Genomic DNA, 21,452 nt, shown 5'->3' on the forward strand with positions numbered 1-21,452 from the left:
AGCCAGACCTCCCCATGGAAAAGTTAACATTTTTCCCTTTGCAGCTAGCAAGTAATCTGTGAGATGATACTTGGGCATAGTGAGTATCCAGTTCCCCCTAAGCCTTTTGTCTGATGATTTTGGCATTCATTAATAGTTCTTATTTGAATCAGTTATTTCATGAGAGGTTGTAAATGGTGACTTTTCTTATTGCATCATCTCTTTTACATTTATAAATTGGCTTTCTTCTGTGAAGAGGAATTTGTCTTATCAACTAGGGCTCTTTGATTAATCTGTACTGTAGTTCTTACTGAAAAGGCAGGATAAATAATTGATTCATTTTTTTAAATGACCAATTTTCAGAGTAAAAAGTTGATAGAATAATTACCTCCAATGGTAGCAAATGAGAGGGTTTTTTTTTTTTTTTTCCTTTCTCCAGTTGGGTAGAGCCTTCGCTTTTTTGAGTATCATTGTAGATGCAAGGATTTCTATATATTTGATGTCTTTCAAGCAGTTATAGTCTATTCTTTTTGATGCTCGGGTTGTCCAAAATTTTATTTGTGAGAGTCCCTTCAGGGTCACTCTTGTGTCCTTTTGACACAAACCCATCCATCTTTGATTACATCCTTGCTTTTTAGTTCAAAGATTTCCTAAGCTCACACTTATATTCCTTTCCCCAGACCCAGAATCAGCTAATACTGTAATGAACTCTGATATTTTTAACTGGAGAATGATATTTAGAAAGCATAGCTGAGATGCTTGGGGTGCTCATTGCTACTACAGTATCATTGCTTCTAGAGCTTGGAAATATAACATTAAAAATAAATCATAATTTGACCTTAATATTTCTAATTCAAGTTTAATATCATAGACTTTTAAAACTTTTTTAATATTATACTTGCATCTCTTTTCTCTTACACAGAAAATCTTGGTCCCCAGTATTAGCATAATTACTTACGTGCTTTATCCTTATGTGCTATATACAATTATTTCTATTTTATCCTTATGATAAAATGTAAGTGTTGCTGACTGCAAATAGTGGACCCTTGGCATATATAGACAAACATTTTGTTATGGCTATTTGAAGGCCCATGTTGTGTAGTAAATTAGGTATTTTGCCAAGGCATGCATTTGAATCATGGTGGCAGGACTGGTAGTATGAGTGAATGATGGAGCCACCCTAGCCTTCCCATCACTATGTTGTCAGTTTTTGTTTACATATGTATCTTGTGGGGGAGTATGATTTTCCATTTTAGAATGTAGAATTACAGAAAAGAAAATCTATCTTTGTTTAGTTTGCAATTTTAATACTGTGCCTCACCTTCCTTCCCCAGAGAGGCTGTAAAGGAGAAAGCATAGCCTTTAGAATTAAATTTCAGCTCTCCTACTTGGAAATTATATGCCATTGGGAAAACTGTTTGAATTTTTTCAACCTTTTTACTTGTCTTTTAAATGGGGATACGTTTCTGATTTCAAAGTATTGGTGAGGCGTAAACGTGATGATGTGTGTAAAGCATCCACCACTGTGCTGACATATAATAGATGCACAAGAAATTGTACTTATTAATAGTAATAATCCCTTGCTATTTGATGCTTTCAGAGTAGCCAGAATCACCTTTTTGTTTCAATCCCATTAGTGACACACTGGAGAAACTGGATTGCTTTGTTAAAGGCCCTGTTCATATGATGGTTGGAAGCCTTGCTAACACCAACCACCTTTCAAGATGGTGGTCAAGCATGGTTCTTTCAGTATGGAGAGATATGGGAATATTAGGTAATACTGTATCTTTCATTATTGATCACCTATAGCATAATTTTATTTATTTGTAATTTACAAAAGTGTATAATACAAAATTTTTAATATTTTGCAAAAATCCTAATGAATAGGGTGAATAAATTGTCTGCTTGATTTTCTCTTCCATACCTGTATGCTAGCCCATCCTTTCTGTTACTTTTAAGTAGAATGACTTTTTTTTTTTTTTTTTTTTGAGACAGAGTCTCACTCTGTTGCCTGGGCTACAGTGCCATGACATCAGCCTAGCTCACAGCAACCTCAAAGTCCTGGCCTCAAGCAATCCTCCTATCTCAGCTTCCCAAGTAGCTAAGACTACAGGCAAGCGCCACCATGCCCGGCTGATTTTTTGTACATATATATTTTTAGTTGTCTAGCTAATTTCTCTCTATTTCTTTTAGTAGAGACAGGGTCTCACTCTTGCTCAGGCTGGTCTCGAACTCCTGAGTTCAAATGATCCACCTGCCTCGGCCTCCCACAGTGCTAGGATTACAGGAGTGAGCCACCATGCCCCGCCAAGAATGACTTTTTTGTTTTTAAGAATTCCTGTTCCTCTCTCAGTGAACATATGTCCTGATCACGGAAGGGGCAGAAAATGTAAATGCGTAGGATATCTTTTAAATGTAGCTCTTTATACCTCCTCGACTTAAGATTTTCTGGGACAGTGCCCAGTTTTTCCAGCCTAGCACTCAGGAAATTTCCTAGAGGATAATTTTCAAACATGTTCTAGTCATAACTTTCTATAGTTACTTACATTTTTATGAGTCAACATAACCATTATATCTAATAACTCTTTTAAATATTAAAAATTTTGTATTTTTTTAAGGAAAAAGAAATATTTTGTTATAAGTGAATAAGCATTTAAAGAGATACATTAAACAATATTTAGAAAACAAAAACTAGAACACAGCTTAAAAAATTTTTCTAAGTAGGAAACTGTGTCAGGATTATAGCTCAATTAAAATGCCATTAATCAAATACTTATTTATCACTAGTACTGTGGTGAATAAAACTGTCAATTTCTTGTTCTCAGGGGTCTTTTAGCTAATAATAAAAGGTGAGAATTAAGTAATTCAAGTGAATAGAGTACTGTGAAGAAGTACCAGGTGCTATGGGAGCAAGTTCCAGGAGAACTTAATCTTACTGAGGGAGAATGAATGTGGTGGTATTAACAGAGGCTTTCCTTAGGAAGTGATGTCCAAGTGAGACCCAAAGCATAATTAGCCAAGTGAAATAGGGGTTGGAGGTGGTGTCAGGGGAAGAGAAGGAGATATGATCCAGATGAGGGAACACTGCATGAAAGGGGACGTGGGCAGTATGGAGGACAATGGAATATCTCGAGAACTGATGGAGAGTCATGTCTGGGGCAGAAGAAGTGAGAGAAGAGGACCATTGGATGAGGCTTACTGATAAACAGGGACTCCCTTTGAGTAATTAAAAAATATATAAATAATCAGAGTTAACAGAAATATGTGTAAGGGACCTTTTTTCATATTAACTTTTTCCCTCAAAATATTAAAAGCATATTTTTGATGTAGCAACATTGTACTGATGTAGAATTTAATAAACTAATTAAATCATAAAATGAATAATAACGATCACTCTTAAATCCATCAACCAGGTGGACATCTGGTTAAAATAAGTTTAAGTGTGTCACTATTATCTTTTCATCATGCCTCCTTATAACTGTAATATTCTTATCTTTTGCTAATTAAAATCCTGATGTTGTATGTTGGGACTTATTAGTACCAGAAGTTAAACTTTAGAAATTAGAAGCACTTTTGGTCTAAAGAGCTATTTCTACAATTTATTAGCACCAAACTGCAGTGTAAGAGTTTTAGAAATCAAAGTAATTAAGAAAACTTCTGAGAGGAAAAAAGAGTACCTATAGCACTTAAAGGGAGTAAGTGTAAAAATGCAGAGATCTAATTTAAATTCATTGTCTTAGATAGTGATTTAGGAATGCCCTCAATTTTGTTATTTTCTAAGACATAAAATGCATAAGGACTTCCTTGTTTTAGCAGGATCCAGGTGAAATATCTGATATTAGTGACCAGCTTTGAAAGTTCAAGCAGCAGTAGAGGGTTTTTAAATTTCTGCAATGTCTTTTGGTCTGAAATGGAATACTTAGAGAAAGCAAGCAAATTTTGGCCTTTCCAACTTTCTGTGGCTCAGAAAGATACAAACAATAACCCCTAGTGGATAAAGATTGATTAAAATTTCTTAGTGGAGATACTAGTAACTAAATTGAACAAGTTCATTTTGTATTCAAAGAGTATCTTTTCATAGAAGTAAATTGAGAAATTGACATGTTAACCAAGTAATTGATTTGACTGAGCTATAATTGTCAGATTTAACATGTATCTTAAGCCAGTAGCTGCTTCACTACTTTGTCAATATTATTATTATTATTTTGTCAGTATTATTTTGATATTCAGTAATGATTTTCCTGGAAGTTAAAGTTTTGCATTGCTTTTTAAATATTCTGTGCCACAGGCTATGAAGGCTGAGAGCAGATCTTTTTGAGGGAATAGATGATCTACATTTAAACTTTTTGCTTTGTTAGAAAATTTGTACCAAATACCCTTATTTTCCATTATTTGATTTATTTGCTTTTGCTCTGAGAAATGCTTAGAGTTTTTTGTTTGTTTTTGAGACAAAGTCTCGCTTTGTTGTCTAGGCTAGAGTGCCGTGGCGTCAGCCTAGCTTACAGCAACCTCAAATTCCTGAGCTCAAGCAATCCTCCTGCCCCAGCCTCTAGAGTAGCTGGGACTATAGGCATGTGCCACCATGCCCGGCTAATTTTTTCTATATTTCTATTTTTAGTAGAGACAGGGTCTCACTCTTGCTCAGGCTGGTCTCGAACTTCTGAGCTCCAAACAGTCCTCCCTCTTCAGCCTCCAAGAGTGCTAGGATTACAGGCATGAGCCACCATGCCTCAGCCATGCTTAGATTTTAATAGACAGCTTTCATCAAAGTAGCCTAGGTTGTTAAATGCCTTTTAAAATGCAGCTCTTTAAGCCTTACCTCAGATCTCTTAAATGACAATCTGTATGTAGGGTCTAGGAATTTGCATTTTTTTGCTAGCTTGCCAAGTAATTCCTTCACATGTTAAAGTTTGAGAACTGATGACCTCTGTGGAATATTTCTTACAAATTGTGCCTGAGGACATAATATCATATATGCTATTGTAACCTTCCCCTGTCATTCCTACATTTCTTCAGGCATTAACTTAGTCATTCAGTGACAGTATGCTTATCACATGGCATATTTTTTCTTCTCCTTTCTCTTAGTTGACATGAAGAATTTAATGTATTTTTTTTTTTTTTTTTGAGATAGTGTCTTGTTCTGTTGCCCAGGCTGGAGTGCAGTGGCCTGATCATAGCTCACTGTAACCTCAAATTCCTGGGCTCAAGCAATCCTCCTACTTCAGCCTTCTGAATAGCTGGGACTTTAGGCATGTGCCACCATGCCCAACTAATTTTTTAAGGGTCTTGCTATTTATTGCCCAGGCTGATCTTGAACTCCTGGGCTCCAGTAATCCTCCTACCTCAGTCTCCCAAAGTGCTAGGATTACAGGCATGAGCCACTGCACCTGGCCTATTTTGTGTAATTTTGATGTTTAAGGAAGGAGGATTGCAAGCACCATCATCATCTAGTTAGAGGTTACAAGATGCTGAAGAAAACAAATGGATAAGAAGGGGGAACCTTCCAGAACCAGTATCTGTCAGTTAAAGATGAAGGTCTTAATGGCATGATAATTCCTCCACCTGCAAAAATTATTTTGTCGGGAGGAGACTGAAACCAAAAAGAAATTGTCATGCCAAAGAAGAGGAAGTTTCTTATGTAAGCTTTGTTCAGAATGTCTGTTCTGGACATAGACTGGGAATGTGCATTGCTTTCATTTCCCTGTTGCTCATTGGATAATGTGAAATCAATAAAAATCTTCTAAAATTTTGAAAAGGAACTCCTGCTTCAAGCTCTTTACAGATTAGTAACTTTTTAACGTGCCTTAAAATCTTTGTTGCACCATTTCTTTGATCTACCAGATTGGAAGTTCCTTTAAAGTAAGCCATCATGTCATATGTATCTTGTCATATTCTGTGACATCTAGTTGTAGATTTTACATATAATATAATAGGGCTTAATTGTTAAATGAATAGATTGTGTTCATTTTTAATTTCCAGTAGGAATTTTTCCTTTGCATTCCTTATTTTAGGTATTCTTTGTTACAAACATGGAACTTGATCAGTGTTTATATGAATGTCTTCTTACTAAGCAGTACTTGTGTGGCCAGGGTTTCTTGGAAGAGTGGAGCATGTGGCCCATTATTATAATCACTTTGCTTTGGAGATTAATGTGTGGGTCATTGAACTAAGTAGAACAAACTTCTCCCTTAGGCCTCTCCCCTTTTAGATCACCAACTTGTGAATCCCAGCAATGGAGAGGGGAAAGAACCAATGTAATAATGTATTAGGAAAAGCTATCTGGAAACACTGTCTGGCACCTCTCTGGTTCATTGTCTCTAGAGACTAAACTGCCTATCTCCTACTGGAGGTGGAGAGTATTAGTGGGTTGGCTTACAGGGAGGAGGAGGGATCTGGGAATCTTATTTTCCCTTATCTGAACTTTTGACTAGTTTTCCTGTTTTCAACACTTTCTTTCACTCTCTCCTCATTTTCCCTTATGCAGTACTTTGTTTGTGTGTGTAGTTCTGAACTCTTACTGGGTAGGGATCACTATTCCTTTTTTTAATTTCAAAATATTAAGGAGGTACAAATGTTTTAGGTTTCATGGATCACTTTTGTAATGCTTGAGTCCTGGCTGTAGGTGTGCTTGTCACCCAAATAGTGTTCATTGTACCTACCCATTAGGTAGGTTTTTGCCCCGCATCTCCTCCCCCTTTCCCAGGTTGATTTCCACTGAGTTTTACTTCCCTCCGGGCGCATGTGTGCTCATTGGTTAGTTCCAATTTAATAGTGATGTTTGTTTTTCCATTCTTGAGATACTTCACTTAGGAGAATGGTATCCAGTTCCATCCAGTTGATTCTACATCTTTGCAGTTGTGAATTGTGCTGCAATAAATAATCCAGTGCAGGTATCTTTTTGATGAAAAGTCATCTTTTCCTTTTGATTAATACCCAATAGTGGGATTGCCAGATTGAATGGTAAGTCTACGTTTGGTTCTTTGAGGAATCCCCATACTGTTTTCCGTAGAGGTTGTACTAATTTGCAGTCCTACTGACAGTGTATAAGCGTTCCTTTCTACATCCATGCCAGCCTCTATTGTTTTTGGACTTTTTAATAAAAGCCATTTTAACTGGGATAAGGTGATATCCCATTGTGGTTTTAATTTGCATTTCCCTGATGATTAGTGATGTTGAGCAGTTTTTCATATGTTTATTGGCCACTTTCTTCTTTTGAGAAGCTTCTGTTCATGTCTTTTGCCCACTTTTAAATAGAGTTTGTTTTTTTCTTGCTGATTTGCTTAGTAAATTCTGGATGTCAGCCCTTTATCGGATGTGTATCTTACGAATATTTTCTCCTATTCTGTAGGTTGTCTGTTTGCTCTGTAGTTGTTTCCTTAGCTGTGCAGTAGCTTTTAGTTTAATCAAATCCCATTTATTAGGTCATTTATTAATATTAATTTTTGATGTTGTCATGATTACTCTTGGGGTCTTAGTCATAAATTCTTTGCCTAGGCCGATATCTATAAGAGTTTTTCTTACATTTTCCTCTAGAATTTTTATGGTTTCATGCCTTAGATCTAAGTCTTTTATGCCTCTTGAATTAATTTTTGTGAGTAGTGAGAGGTAGGGATCCTATTTCATTCTTCTGCTTGTGGTTATCCAGTTTTTCCAGCACCATTTATTGAATAGGGCTTCTTTTCCCCAGTGTATGTTGTTTGCTTTGTCAAAGATCAGTTGGTTGTAGGTAAATGGTTTTATATCTGGGTTCTCTGTTTTGTTTCATTGGTTTGTGTCTCTGTTTTTGTACCAATACTATGTTGTTTTGGTTTCTATAGCCTTGTGATTCACCACATAAACAGAAACAAAAACAAAGACCGTATGATCATCTCCATAGATGCAGAAAAGGCATTCAACAAAATCCAGCACTCTTTCTTGATGAAAATCCTCAACAGACTAGGCATAGAAGGAACATATCTCAGAATTATAAAAGCCATATATGACAGATCCACAACCAACATCATACTGAATGGGGAAAAATTGAAAGCATTCCTCCTAAGAATTGGAACAAGACAAGTATGCCCACTGTTACCACTTCTGTTCAACATAGTGCTGGAAGTCCCACCTAGAGCCATCCGGCAAGAGAAGAAAATTAAGTGTATCCAAATTGGGAAGGAGGAAGTCAAACTATTGCTCTTTGCTGACAATATGATCTTGTATCTAGAAAACCCGAAATATTCCACCAAGAGTCTCTTGGAATTGATAAATTAATTCAGCAAAGTCTCAGGATTCAATACCATTCACAATAGCTACAAAGAAAATAAAATACCTAGAATATACTTAACCAAGGAGGTGAAAGATTGCTATAAAGAGAACTACGAAATTCTGAGGAATGAAATCACAGAAGATACAAACAAAGGGAAATACTTGTGCTCATGGATAGGTAGAATCAACATTGTTAAAATGTCCATACTATCCAAAGTGATTTACCAACTCAATACAATCCTCATCAAATTACCAACGTCATATTTCACAGATTTAGAAAAAATAATGCTACACTTTGGAACCAGAAAAGAGCTTGGATATCCAAAGCAATCTTAAGCAAAAAGAACAAATCTGGAGATATCACATTACCAGACTTCAAAGTATTCTACAAGGATCACTATTTCCTAAATGGCACACATCCCCTACATGCACTGACGTTCATATTTCTCCATTCTGCTTAGTCAGTTTTTCTTTTTCTGTATTCTATTATCCAGAATATTGTTGCCATCTCTCTTATGTTATCTTTCCTGTTACTTTTTTTCATTATGGGTTTATGCCTTTTTTAAAAATCAAGTTTAATAAATTAGTGGATTTTAAGTGGGAGCTAAAGTAAGCTCGTGTTCAATCCTTCTTGTTTTTGAGAATTCCGTCTAGACCACTTCTTTCCGTGTATTTGGAATTTTTAAGTGGGTGAAGTAAAAGTATCCAGTAGGGTGAGTTTTCAACAGAACTGTGTAAGTGGTTGTTTAGATTTTAGTCTTGAGCATTGAGGTCTTGTGCCAAGAAATGGATATTGAATCTTACTAGTGCAGTCTATGTTATGTTCCAGACATCTTGGCACAGTTTCTAATATTGGAGATTGTTTTGTTTTAATTCTGTGATCTTTTATGGGCCATCGTACTGCCATAAATCTTATGAATCTTGACAGATTTTTTTGATTATAATTATCAGTTTTGGTAGTCAGTACTCAGTGATTTTAATTACTATGTGCATGTCTTCACACCCTCGCCCACCAGTCTTTAGTAGGAGCATTATTTCCTATCCTAGGAAGAATGGGATTGATAATGTATCTGGTCTGTTATTTAAAGGGAACTGCCATTTTTATTCTTTTCATATTTGTCTTTGCCTTACCTATTTTCTTTCTATCATTTATTAACCTGAAAAATAATTTTAGCCCTTAAGTTAGTTTTTATATCTATGTGATCTTTCCAAATATTTCATCTCTGATTTGATTTGCACTTCAACTATGTTTTTACATCTTTACTCAACACAGCATAGTTGAATCTGGTGTTGAAAGCCTACACTGGTTTGTGGTATCTTATACTGGGGTGTCATTGATGGGTGTGGTTTACCTAAGAATTCTTCAGGGGTGGGTGGTTAAATATTCTCTACTACCTTTTCCAAATTCTTATTAGAAGTCAAAAGGAGATGCTGACATAACATACTATTTGGATATTAGCAGGCTACTTTTTATGTTTTAGATTGGAATTGAGAATAAATTATTAATTTTAAACTTATATATTTCCTCACATTTGCTGTTTTTCCTTTCCTACACAATTCAGTTTATGAAAAGGTTCATGTATGTTTTGATTCCAAAATGGATCTGAATTATATTGAATAAGTTAAACATTTTAAAAAACTATACCTTCTGTTTTCAGGTTCTGTTCTGGATATTATTAAGCATATTGTGGCAAAGGGGGAACACAAAAGTGGAGTTCTAGATGAACCTACCATTGCTACAATACTTCGAGAAGTACTGGAAGGGTTGGAATACCTACATAAAAATGGACAGATTCACAGGTATGTAAAAGATGACATTCTTGTGCTATATCATTTCATTGAAGATGTTCCCATTCTTTTACAGAATTAATCGTGGTCTTTGAGTGTTAACTTTTTGTATCACTAGTTGTAATACATTGTGGTTTGAATTCTAATTATACACTGGTAATATTACACTAGGAAGTATTTACAAAGTAACGGCTACTTTAGAAAAATTGGAAAATATAAAACTAGCAAAAATTCTTAAGTTCTTACCAGGAGGCAATCACTGATAACATTTTGGACATTTTGGAATTTTTTTTCTGGAGACAGAGTCTCACTCTGGTTGCCGCGGCTAGAGTGCCGTGGCGTCAGCCTAGCTCACAGCAACCTCAAACTCCCGGACTCAAGAGATCTCCTGCCTCAGCCTCTCGAGGCTGTAGCTACAGGCATGCACCACCATGCCCGACTAATTTTTTATATATATGTTTTTAGTTGTTCAGCTAATTTCTTTCTGTTTTTAATAGAGACAGGGTCTCGCTCTTGCCCAGGCTGGTCTCAAACTCCTGAGCTCAAACAATCCACCCACCTCGGCCTCCTAGAGTGCTAGGATTACAGGCGTGGGCCACTGCGCCTGGTCACATTTTGGAATATTGCTTTCCATTTTCTTTTATGTGCTTAAAAATATTTAAAACAATATTGTATATATAATTTTGTTTTTTAAATTTTATATTATGTCTTCAGTATTTTCCAAAATTATTGATAGTTCTTTATAAAAATAACAGTTTTTTATTAAAGTTTTTTTCTTTTTTAATGAATAATATATCTATATATATATATATTTAATTTATTATATTGTTTTTGAGACAGAGTGTTGCTCTGTTGCCTGGGCTAGAGTTCCGTGGTGTCAGCCTAGCTCACAGCAACCTCAAACTCCTGGGCTCGAGCAATCCTTCTGCCTAAGCCTCCCAAGTAGCTGAGACTACAGGCATGAGGCACCATGCTCGGCTAATTTAGTTAGGTTGGATATAAGAATTCATAGTTGACAGTTGTATTCTTTCAGCACTTAAAAGATGATGTGCTGCTGAATTCTGGGTTCCATAATTTCAGAGGAGAAATCGCTATTTGAATTGGTGTTCACTTATAGGTAATATGTTGTTTTCTCTGGCTACCTTCAAGATTTTTTCTTTGTTTTGGTTTTCAGAAGTTTAATTATGATTTGTCTTGATGTGGATTTCTTTGGATTCTTTTTAGGGGGAGGGTTCCCAAAGCTTCTTGCATCTGTAGGTTTTTGTCTTTCACCAAACTTGTGAAGTTTTCAGCTATTATTTCTTGGGATACTTTTTCAACCCTATGCCTTTTTCTCCTCTCCTTCTGTGAATTGATGATACAAATATTAGCTCTTTTGTTATTGTACCATTATCCTCAGACTCAGTTTTTTCCAGCCTGTTTTTTTTTCAGATTGAGTAAATTCTGTTAATTTTTTCTGAAGTTCACTGATTGTATCCTCTCTATTGTGTAGCACATATTCATTGATTTTTAAAATTTCAGTTGTAATTTTTCAGTTCTGTAATTTTTATTTGGTTCTTATTTATAACTTCTATTTCTGGGCAGAGATTTTGTTTTTCATTTGTTTTAAGACTTCCAAATTACATGTTGAAGCATTTTCATGATGGCTGGTTTAAAATTCTTGTTAGATAATTTCAACATCTGATTCATCTCAGTGTTGGTATCAATTAATTATCTTTTCTTTTTCAGGTTTTTCAGGGTTCTTTGTATGATGAGTGATTTTTATATTTTTAACAATATCCTGAGCATTTTATATATTATGTTAGGGAGACTCTTGATCCTATTTAAATCATCCATTTTAGTAGGCAGTTGCCCTGTTTAGGTTTTGTATATAGGTCCTGGTATACTTTTGTGGGCTGTGGTTCCAGTGATAATTTGATTTTTGGAGCCTATGCAGTGCTTTTCTGATCTGATTTTTATTGCTGGGTCTTGCATTGAGTTCCTGCTCATGCCACCTTCGATGTGGAGTGGACTTCCCTGGGCCTAGTACTGGTAGGTGGAGAGTTGGGAGGAGATGCTGGGCTCATAGATCTGTGAGCACTCTCCCAAGCCCATCATGTGGGCTGCCATCTGGCTCCAGTGGGCTCCCATTCAATCCCTGTTGGTATTACCTGTGAAGATGGAAGGCTCTTCCACTGGGCCACTTTTTGTTGCTGGGTAGGGAGTTGGGAAACATTGGATCTGCATCAGCCTTTGCTGCTGGGTGAACAACTGAGAAATGCCAGCTCTGCCTACTAGTGCTGCTGGTGTGGTTGGTATGGGCCTACCTTCTGCTCTAGAGGTGGGCCTGGGGATGAAGTTGCCCTGTCTGGTCTTAATTGGCACTACTTGTTCTGGCATAGTGGGTGCTCCTGCAACTCCAAGTATGGAGTTCAGGATGCGACTCCTCTCCTGGGTCTTTGCTAGACTGTCCTTTTCCTTCTTAGGGCAAGAGAAGAGAGAGCAGGCTTGGTATTTTTTTTTTTTTTTTTTTACATCTATGTCTGTTGACAGTTCTGTGTTTCAGGACTTTCTATTGCCCAATGTGGAATTATAGCAGATTAATAGAAAACTTGGGAAATTTAATGCCGTGTTGTTCTTCAAGTCTTGAGTCCCCTGGCCTCTCTGCTTTCCTCTTTTTACCTTTCAGAGTTCTTTTGTGATTGTCTGTTGAATTATTTCTGGGAATTTTAGGTGTATTTAAAGGGAAAGAGCAGGGAAAAGTAAACCTATATCATTTGTTTTGGGACCAGAACTAGCCCTGGATTTGGAGTAGCACTACAGTTTTATTTAAATCTATTTTGTTCTTGAAGTCACATTCCGAGTGTGTAATATGACATGTTGTTATGTGATATATGGAACCATTCTCCAAATATTTTATAGTTATATTGTTTTTAACATTGTGATGAATATCTTCCTCTGTGATTTCTATTATTTTTAAAATCTTCCTTTCTATAAGAGGTCAAAGGGAAAACACATTTTATGGAATCTTAAAAGAGATTGCCAAATTGCTTTTTTCAGAAATGTAGTGATTTATGCCCCTGTTAGCAGTGTATGAGAATGGTAGATTCATTGGACCCTTGTTAGTCTTGCCTATCAAATATTTAAATTTGCAAATTTTGATGGATGAAGAATGGTATTAATTTTGAAATACTGGATTATTAGTGAGGTTGAACCAGATATGGAGCAGTTGGTATTTCCTTTTGTGAAGTGTCTGGCTTTGCCTATTTTTCTATTGGTTTCCTACTCCTTTTTTTATTCTGATATTTTTATATGTTAAAAGTCATTCTTTCTCAGTTTTTGACTTTTAATTTTGCTAAACATGTGCTGTTTGGGTCTTGGGCTATTTGTACAACAAAAGGGCAAGAAGGAATCAGTTGCCAGAGTGTGATTAAAATCTTGAAAACAGAATGGGGCTAATGGAAAATCAAGACAGATCAGTGAATTGGTGATGCACATATATGCATACATTAGTGAAGTCAAAGAGTAATCATAGTGAAGTAGTTGAATAGTTATCTAGAAAAATTGGGGTTATGGTTAGAAGGTGGGGTACCTGAATTACTGATTTTGTAATTGGGTCAGTTTTGGTAATAACAACATAAAAATTGAGGAAGTAGAGAACTGAGGTAGAGTAGAGAAGGTTTTTAGTGATGGCTTCAGTAAACCAAGAGGCAGGGTTTGCATGGATTGTCTATGTGATTATTGAAGTTTCTTGGCCTAATGGCAAGATGATTTGGAAAGCAAGGTTGTAATGAACAACTGGGAAATTGAATGATGGCAGCAACAAAGGGAGAGAAAGTGTTAAAACTGAGTGACATGATTCTGAAGGTAACTGATTTTTTTTTTAAATAAGAGGAAGGGGAGAACAGTGATAAATAATAGGTCTTCACTTTTGAAGGATAGTTTTGCTGAATATAGAATTCTCGGTTGACTATTTTATGCTTCAGCACTTTGAACATGTCATCCCACTAACTCCTGGCCTCCATTGTTCTGATGTTAAGTGAATTGTTAATTGTATTGATGTTCCCCCTACAGGAAGAATTGTTTTTCTCTTGCTGCTTTAAAGATACTCTCTTTGCATTTGGGTTTCAACAGTTTGTGTTGCATTTGGGTTTCAACAGTTTGTGTTGCTGTTAGATATAGATCTTTTCTTTTTGTATTTATTCTACTTCTGGTTCATTGAATTTCTTGAATTGGTAGATTAGTGTTTTTCCTTCAAATTGGAAAATTTTTGGCATTATTTCTTCCAATATTTTTTATGTCTTTTTCTCTCTTTTTTCTTTTGAAGACTCCTATTATATGTATGCTCGATTTTGTTCCACAGGTCTCTGATGCTCTGTTCACTTTCTTTTAATCTTTTATTCTCTATATTCTTTAGAATGATAATTCTGTCTTTAGGTTTATTGATTCTTCTGTTCTCTAGAACTTACTGTTAAGCCCCTCTAGCAGACTTTTCATTTCAGTTATTATACTTTTTAACTCCAGAATTTCCTTTTGGTTCTTTTCTTTAGAATTTTTATATTAACTTGCCTGCGATAACTATGAAATCTGTTCTCCCCTGTGGCGTGTATCCACTGATATAGGTCTCTGCCTAGTTGTTGTGTTTTTAAAAAAAAATTCTTGTTTTTATTTTCAAGTCTGGTTTGCCCTGTGTCTGTGTAGCCTAGAGATCATCCAATTAATGGATGGAGGTTGTGCTCAAATACCACAAAGGAGTAAGGCATCCATCTTCTACTGAAGGATCTTTTTGTGGGTTTAGAAATGAACATTTTCAAAGTTCAGGCTATTTTCCAGTTTGCCTTTTGGACAGGTACTTAGGGTCTCACTTTTGTACAGGTACTTAGGAGTCTCCAGTGCTCATGTGCACATCCTCAGGTTAGCTAGAAGTATGTGAGTACAGGGTCCTCTTTGTCTCTACTATCTTTGGCCAAGAATATCTATTTTTTTTTTGCTCATTAACATAAATATTTTTATTAAAATTATTTTCAAAATAAAAATTAGTAAGAGTAGCATTGTTTTACATTTTTGTAAATCTCTTTTATTTCTGATTTAATAGAAGACAATTGGATTCTCACGTCTGCTTCTTCATTTGACACACTGCTTTGGTTGAAATATATAAAGAAAAACTAGTTTCACATAGACTTGCAGTTGGAGGTAGAACTTCATGAACTCCTAGAAAGGTTTTCAGTTACCCCCAGCAATCATCAGACCATACTTCGAGAACCACTGCAACAAACTATACTGCTTCTCATTTAAAGATTCTATATAGCCATTGAATTAATATTAGTATTGGCAATTGCTTCCACAGCCCAAGACATTTTAAACAAATTGTGAAGGGGAGGTGCTGGTCAAGGAAACTTGAACTTTTTTGTTAATTCAAGTGACATCAAGTTTTAACTTTGAGTTCATAAATTATCCTTTTGCCAACTAAGATTACATTTTTAAGAATTTTCAAAGTTTATTTTTCTAAGGTAAGAAGAGTAAGCAACATGTCATATACAACCATAGTTAATATTTTTATAGTGGTTTTACATTTTACAAAGCCTCATTCTGTACCCAAATGATACTACTTAGTCCTTAGAAGCCCATGTTATAGGATGGAGAGAGGCTGCCATCAGTAACCAGGCTGTGGAAACAGGACTCATTGGATTTGATGACCGAATCCCATGTTCTTAGAATCCCTCATTCAGCTGCCAGCTGCTGTCATACAGGAAGAAGACAGGGCTTACTGCTGTTTCAGGTGCCAGTGACCCACACTCCCCTTTGTTCCTCACGACTAAGCGATGTGCTCATAGGACAACCCTGCTCCGGTTCTAACGAACAAACATTTTACTTTCAAAAGCTGGCTTTTCAGCCTTGGAAGAGGGGACGCTTCATTTATGTTCACTGTTTCACATACACAAGAGACAGCGTCTATTCTAGAATCCAACTGGACTTTGACACAGAATACAATATGGCTACAGGAACAGCAAACCAAAAAGACAAGGCAGAAAAGACACAGTTCTATCTAATTTGTATTTTAGTAACAGGAGGACAGGTCATTAAATGAATAACAAAACAGTTAAGCTTGATGGAAGAATTCTTTTTCTAGTGCTCATACTTTTGGAATTCCTACTCTCTGTTGTCCATTGGACACACCTGCCTCGTTTTGAGCCAGCGAGATACACTGTGGAAGTGAAAAGCGTGTTCCAGATGCCCCATGCGATGGTGCACTCTTTTGAAGTGGCAGACGCCTGGTTGGCCTGACATTCTATGCAAAGATCCATAATGTGGTTCCTGCAGATGGCACAGTTATCAACCACAGTATCCCAGGCCCAGAGGGCTACTGCATTCCACTTTTTCACTTCAAAGCGCTTCTTGCCCGCGCCGCTCAGGGTATCCACATCCATCACTGCCGCCATTTTAGAAACACACAGTCTGTCGTCCGGCCATTGCGCCTGCGCAGCAGCGCACGCCTCATTTCCCCGGCGGCCCCCAAGAATATCTTTATCTTAATCTAGACTGCAGCCATAGGCTAGTCGAGCCACTGTTGACCCTCTGGTGCTAGTCAGCCTTCAAAGAGTTACTTCAGTTGACAGTGTCACAGGATGTAGGTGTTAACCCACCCTTCTAATCAAATGAGCCTCTTTCAACTGTGGCAGAGAAGCTGCCAGTCATCATGGTCTGTCTACCCTAGTGGAACCTTCATGTGGACTGAGCTGGGGCTGGGGAGTGATGGAGTTAGTCCTAGATGGGAACACCACCGTGTCCCATTGTTCTTACCTAAAATGCAGCTGATTTTCAAGCATTAATGCTTCTCAGGTTGATTTGCAAAGTAATGAAGTGGTGGTTTTGTCATTTGTCATATTTGTCCAGTTTTAAGCTTGTTTTTAAGGGGGTAGATTTACCTATTTCTTCACTCAGCTGTAGCCGGAGGATCCATTTTTCATGTGCTTTTTCTTGCCTTGAGATTGTCCTAAGAATAAGTTTTTTTTCCTATCTGAAGAAATATACTAAAGAAAATCTCTAAATAAAAAAGTTGTTATATTTACATTTTGTTTCTTAAAATTAATTCCTAAATAAGAAAACTTATGTGTTACCACATTCACGAGCAATATTAATATATCACTATTATTAGTCTCATTTTGTAGATGAAGGAAAGAAACTTTATTAGGAAATTTGCTCAAGCTTACAGAATTTTCAGTGGCTTTTAAGTTAACTTGTAGGACAATTTGGAATGGGGCTACAGGCACGTGCCACCATGCCTGGCTGATATTTTTCTATATATTTTTAGTTGGCCAATTAATTTCTATTTTTAGTAGAGACAGGGTCTCGCTCTTGCTCAGGCTGGTTTCGAACTCCTGACCTTGAGTAATCCACCCGGCTCGGCCTCCCAGAGTGCTAGGATTATAGGTGTGAGCCACCGTGCCTGGCCCAAAGTAATGCTTTTTAAATGGCAGACTCTTAGGTCACTTTTAAAAAGGATGTTACTCATTTAGTTAAATGAGAGCTGATATATTTTACAAAGTAAATGTTACAATCATACGAAGTAAAGCGAAGACTGAGTTTCTTTGTACCTGAACTTGATATGAATCAGCTTGCTACATTCTAAAAAAGGCGGTGACCTTTATGTTTACTTCAGTGTGTACTGAGGGATAATTTTACTGTTGACTAGAAATTCTCTATATGTAAAGATTTAGGAAGAAGAATATACTTTTATCAGTGCTCTAAAGTAAATACTTTGACTTTAAAAAATAGACATGTAGATATATTAAATAAAAGAAGACAACACAGCATATTCAAAGAATATTAATCCCAGTGGCAGACCCAAATTCTATTGAGTTAGCGACTAAAAAGTGTAACTGATACTGAGTCCATGTATACTTCATTGATTAGCACAATCTTTCTTAGCAGGCTTTGGAAGCAGACTGGTTAGATGCAGATCTTTGCTCTGTCACTTGCTGGTGACTTTTGGCAAATTACTTAATTTCTCTTTGGCTTGTTTTTCTTATCTGTAAAATAGGGATGATAATATAATAGTACCTACTTCATAAAGTAGTTGTGAAAATTAAATGAGATAATATATACAGTATACTTAGAATGGTATTTAGCACACAAGAATTAGCGAATGCTGATGGTCATTATTATATACAGAGGTTGGCCAATCTTTTCTGAAAAGGACCAGATACTAAATATTTTGGGCTTTATGGATCAGATGTTCTCTGTCACCACTACTTTGTAGTATGAAAGCAGCCATAGATAATTTGTAAATGAATAGGCAGGGCTTTATTTATTTTTTTAAACATGCAGTTGGCTAGATTCAGCTTATGGCCGATAGTTTGTCAACCTCTGATCTACATGGCTGTAGAAGGTTGTTTTGTCTTTCTCTCATGTAATGGAGTCTGGGCATAACTGTCATCAGTCCAGTGTGGTGACTCCATAGATTCAGGGACTCAGACTCCTATTTTCTTGCTCTACCATCTCTAAGTTCTTGCTGCCTGGTCCAGGTTGACTTCCACCACATTTACATTTCAGTGGAAGGAGGGAAAAGGGCAATAGAGGTTATGCCATTTCCTGTTAGCAGTGGTTCTCAGGACATTTGGCAATGTCTTGAGACATTTTTCACTGTTACAATAGGGGCTGGAGGTGGGAGGTGGCACTGACATGTAATGAGTAGAGGCCAGGAATGCTGCTAAATATATCCTGCAATACACAGGACAGCCTCTATAACAAAATTACCCAGCCCAAATGTCTACAGTGCTGGAGTTCAGAAACCCTGTATTAAGGGCACAACTAGGAAATAGTACACAACACTTTTGTTTACATCACAGTGGCTGGAACCTAAGTCACATGAATCTAGCCTGCATGGAAGGTTGTGAAATGTTGTCTTTCTTCTGAGTAGTCATGTCCCCAGTAAAAATGCCTTTTTAAAAATTCTACAGAAAGAGACATATTGAGGGCCAATTAGTAGTTGCTGGCATTCAGAACTGAGGCAATTTATTGAATTGTGTTAATTGCAAGTATCAAGGTATTCGCACACAGAATTATCATACAGAGGGCTGTAATCTTCTGTTTTTCAGGGCATTTTTTCTTCTTGATAGTGTTGGAAATACATTCCCAAATGTTTACTCTTTGGCCATACCCCTTTTAGGGATCTGTTAACACATTATTTTAACTAGGTATACTAGGTATACCTTCGTACCTTCAGTATTTCCAAGATTCCTAGTTTCTGTTATTCCTTAGAGTCAGTTGTTCTCATTCATGCCCATAAAAAGAGAGTTCCTTTTCCTTTGTAAGACTTAAGCAAGTTGGAAAATTTAGACAACTAGAAAGAATGATTTTTTCTAGAGTAGAATGTTTCTATAGATGGGTGATTTCACCTATTATACATGGATTTTTTTTTTTTAAAGCTGTTCTTCTAAGAGTAACCTAATTAAGGTGTGTCCACACACCTTTTTAGGGGAAGAGGGAGGGATATGGTATCTTGCTTTTTTCTTCATATTCTGTTTACTCATTAAAACCTCAGTTTTACAACTTAGTAGTTGTCTGATCTTTCATCAGTTACTTTTCAGGGCCTTTGTCTATTTGCTCAAGGATTAGAGTAAAGTGGTTGATTTTTTAAGATTACATCTTTTTGGTCTTCCATTCTCTTTATGTCTTCTTTGGTTTTAATGGCACATTTTATATGATTCCATTTTCTCTCTTAGGATATCAATTATACTTCATTTTTTACTTTTAAAAACTTAGAGTATATGCCCCATATACATTTTACAATTTTACTACCAGTATATGCCGATACCATATACATTTTACAGCTTATCCACGTCCACTTTCAAATAGCACTCTGTTGCTTCGTGGGTTGTACAAGTGCCTTACAACAGAGCATTCCTGCTTCCTCCCTTATAATATTTTTATCATTCATGTTTGGGGGATGGACACGCTTCAAGCTCTTACTCGAGGGGGGTGTGGGCATGGGCAAAATATATATAACCTTACCACTTGTATCCCCGTAATACGCTAAAATAAAAAAAAATATTGTTGTCATTCATGTCATTTATCAACAAGCTATAATCACAAATACATTGTTGCTATTATTATTTTGAATGAAGTGTTATCTTAGATCAATTAAGAAAAATAAAAGATTTTATTTTACGTTCATTTATTACCATTATTACCATTTATTACCATTATTTATTATTCATTATTACCTTCTCTAAATGTTCTTCCTTACTTTGTGTAGATCCAAGTTTCTGATCTATATCTTTTTCATCTTCATTTATCTTCTCTCTAGAGAACTTCTTTCAACATTTGTTGCAAGGCAGGTTTACTGACTACAAAGTCTCTTAGTTTTTGTTTATCTGAGAAGGTAGTTCTGCTTTACTTTTGAAGGATAATTTTGCTGGATACAGAATTCTAGGTTGGTGGGTTTTTTCCTCTCATCACTTTAAATAATTTACTCTCTTGCTTGCATGGTTTCTGAGAAGTTGGATATAATTCTTAGCTCTGTTCCTCTATAGGTAAGGTGTTTTTTTTCCTTTGACTTCTTTCAAGATTTTTGTCTCCCCTGTTGTTTTTGGGTTTCCTTTGTGATTTCTTAAATGAGATTTGAGACAGGACGTTCTTTTCATTGCAGTTTTAAATAGGAGCCCTATTGATATGATGATAAGGTGTACAGAGAGGGGAAGTGTTTTATAGGACTATGATTAAGTCTCTGTCTTTTAAAAAATTATTTATTTATTTGTTTGTTTTTAAGGGACAAGGGCTAATCACAGGTGTGATCCCAGTACTGATTAGCACAGGAGTTTTGACCTGCTCCATTTCTAAACTGGGCTGGTTCATTCCTCCTTAAGGCAACCTGGTGGTCCCCTACTCTTGGGAGGTCACCAGACTGATGCTGAACTTAGTGTGGACATCTGATAGGCATCGCACACTACAGCCCAGAACTGGGCTCAAGCCATCCTCCTGCCTCAGCCTCCTGAGTAGTTGAAACTACGTACAGGGGCCACTGCAGCCAGCTCAGTCTTTTTAGTGAACCTGTGCTCCCACACTGTGCCCTTCACAAGCGCTACTCGGTTTGCCCTGGGTGAGGTAGGAAGGCTTGAAAAAACTGAAGTCAAGTATTTCCTCTGCCCCAGGTGAGTTAGGTTCTGGTAAAACCAAGGTGGTTAGGCTCTTATAAAGTATTTCTTTTGAGAAGTGGGTTTTTGTTAGGGAGAACAGAATGCTCCAAGCCTATTTCAAATTGGTTACTTTTCTTCTTTTCCTGTGGGAAGTAGGAGGGAAATTTTCTCGGATCTATACCCTGAGAACCTGGTGGGGCTGCAGGAGGGTAAAACTTATCCAAGTGTAGGAGTTCCCCTTAAACTGGGTCTTCTGGGGTTTTTAACTGTCAAGCATCCACACCAAGCCTCCATTTGTTAATTACAATTTAAGTTTTTCTGCCC

At 36.6% G+C, this 21,452-nt stretch overlaps 1 protein-coding gene and 1 pseudogene across 3 annotated transcripts in view; one reads left to right on the top strand and one right to left on the bottom strand.

Moving 5' to 3' along the window:
- OXSR1 (oxidative stress responsive kinase 1) overlaps positions 1–21,452 on the top strand; it is a 95,652-nt gene that overhangs the window by 18,967 nt on the left and 55,233 nt on the right. For 2 of the 3 annotated variants that reach the window (XM_076006414.1, XM_012756391.3), the window contains exon 4: positions 9,882–10,023. In XM_076006414.1, coding sequence (XP_075862529.1) covers positions 9,882–10,023 — 142 coding nt within the window. Of the gene's footprint in view, positions 1–1,616; positions 1,754–9,881; positions 10,024–21,452 lie in introns of all 3 variants that reach the window. The other variant, XM_076006422.1, reaches the window with a different exon arrangement.
- LOC142872911 (E3 ubiquitin-protein ligase RBX1 pseudogene) lies at positions 16,021–16,436 on the bottom strand (annotated as a pseudogene).

The sequence above is a fragment of the Microcebus murinus genome, chromosome 1, assembly GCF_040939455.1.
Source record: "Microcebus murinus isolate Inina chromosome 1, M.murinus_Inina_mat1.0, whole genome shotgun sequence".
NCBI lineage: Eukaryota > Metazoa > Chordata > Mammalia > Primates > Cheirogaleidae > Microcebus > Microcebus murinus.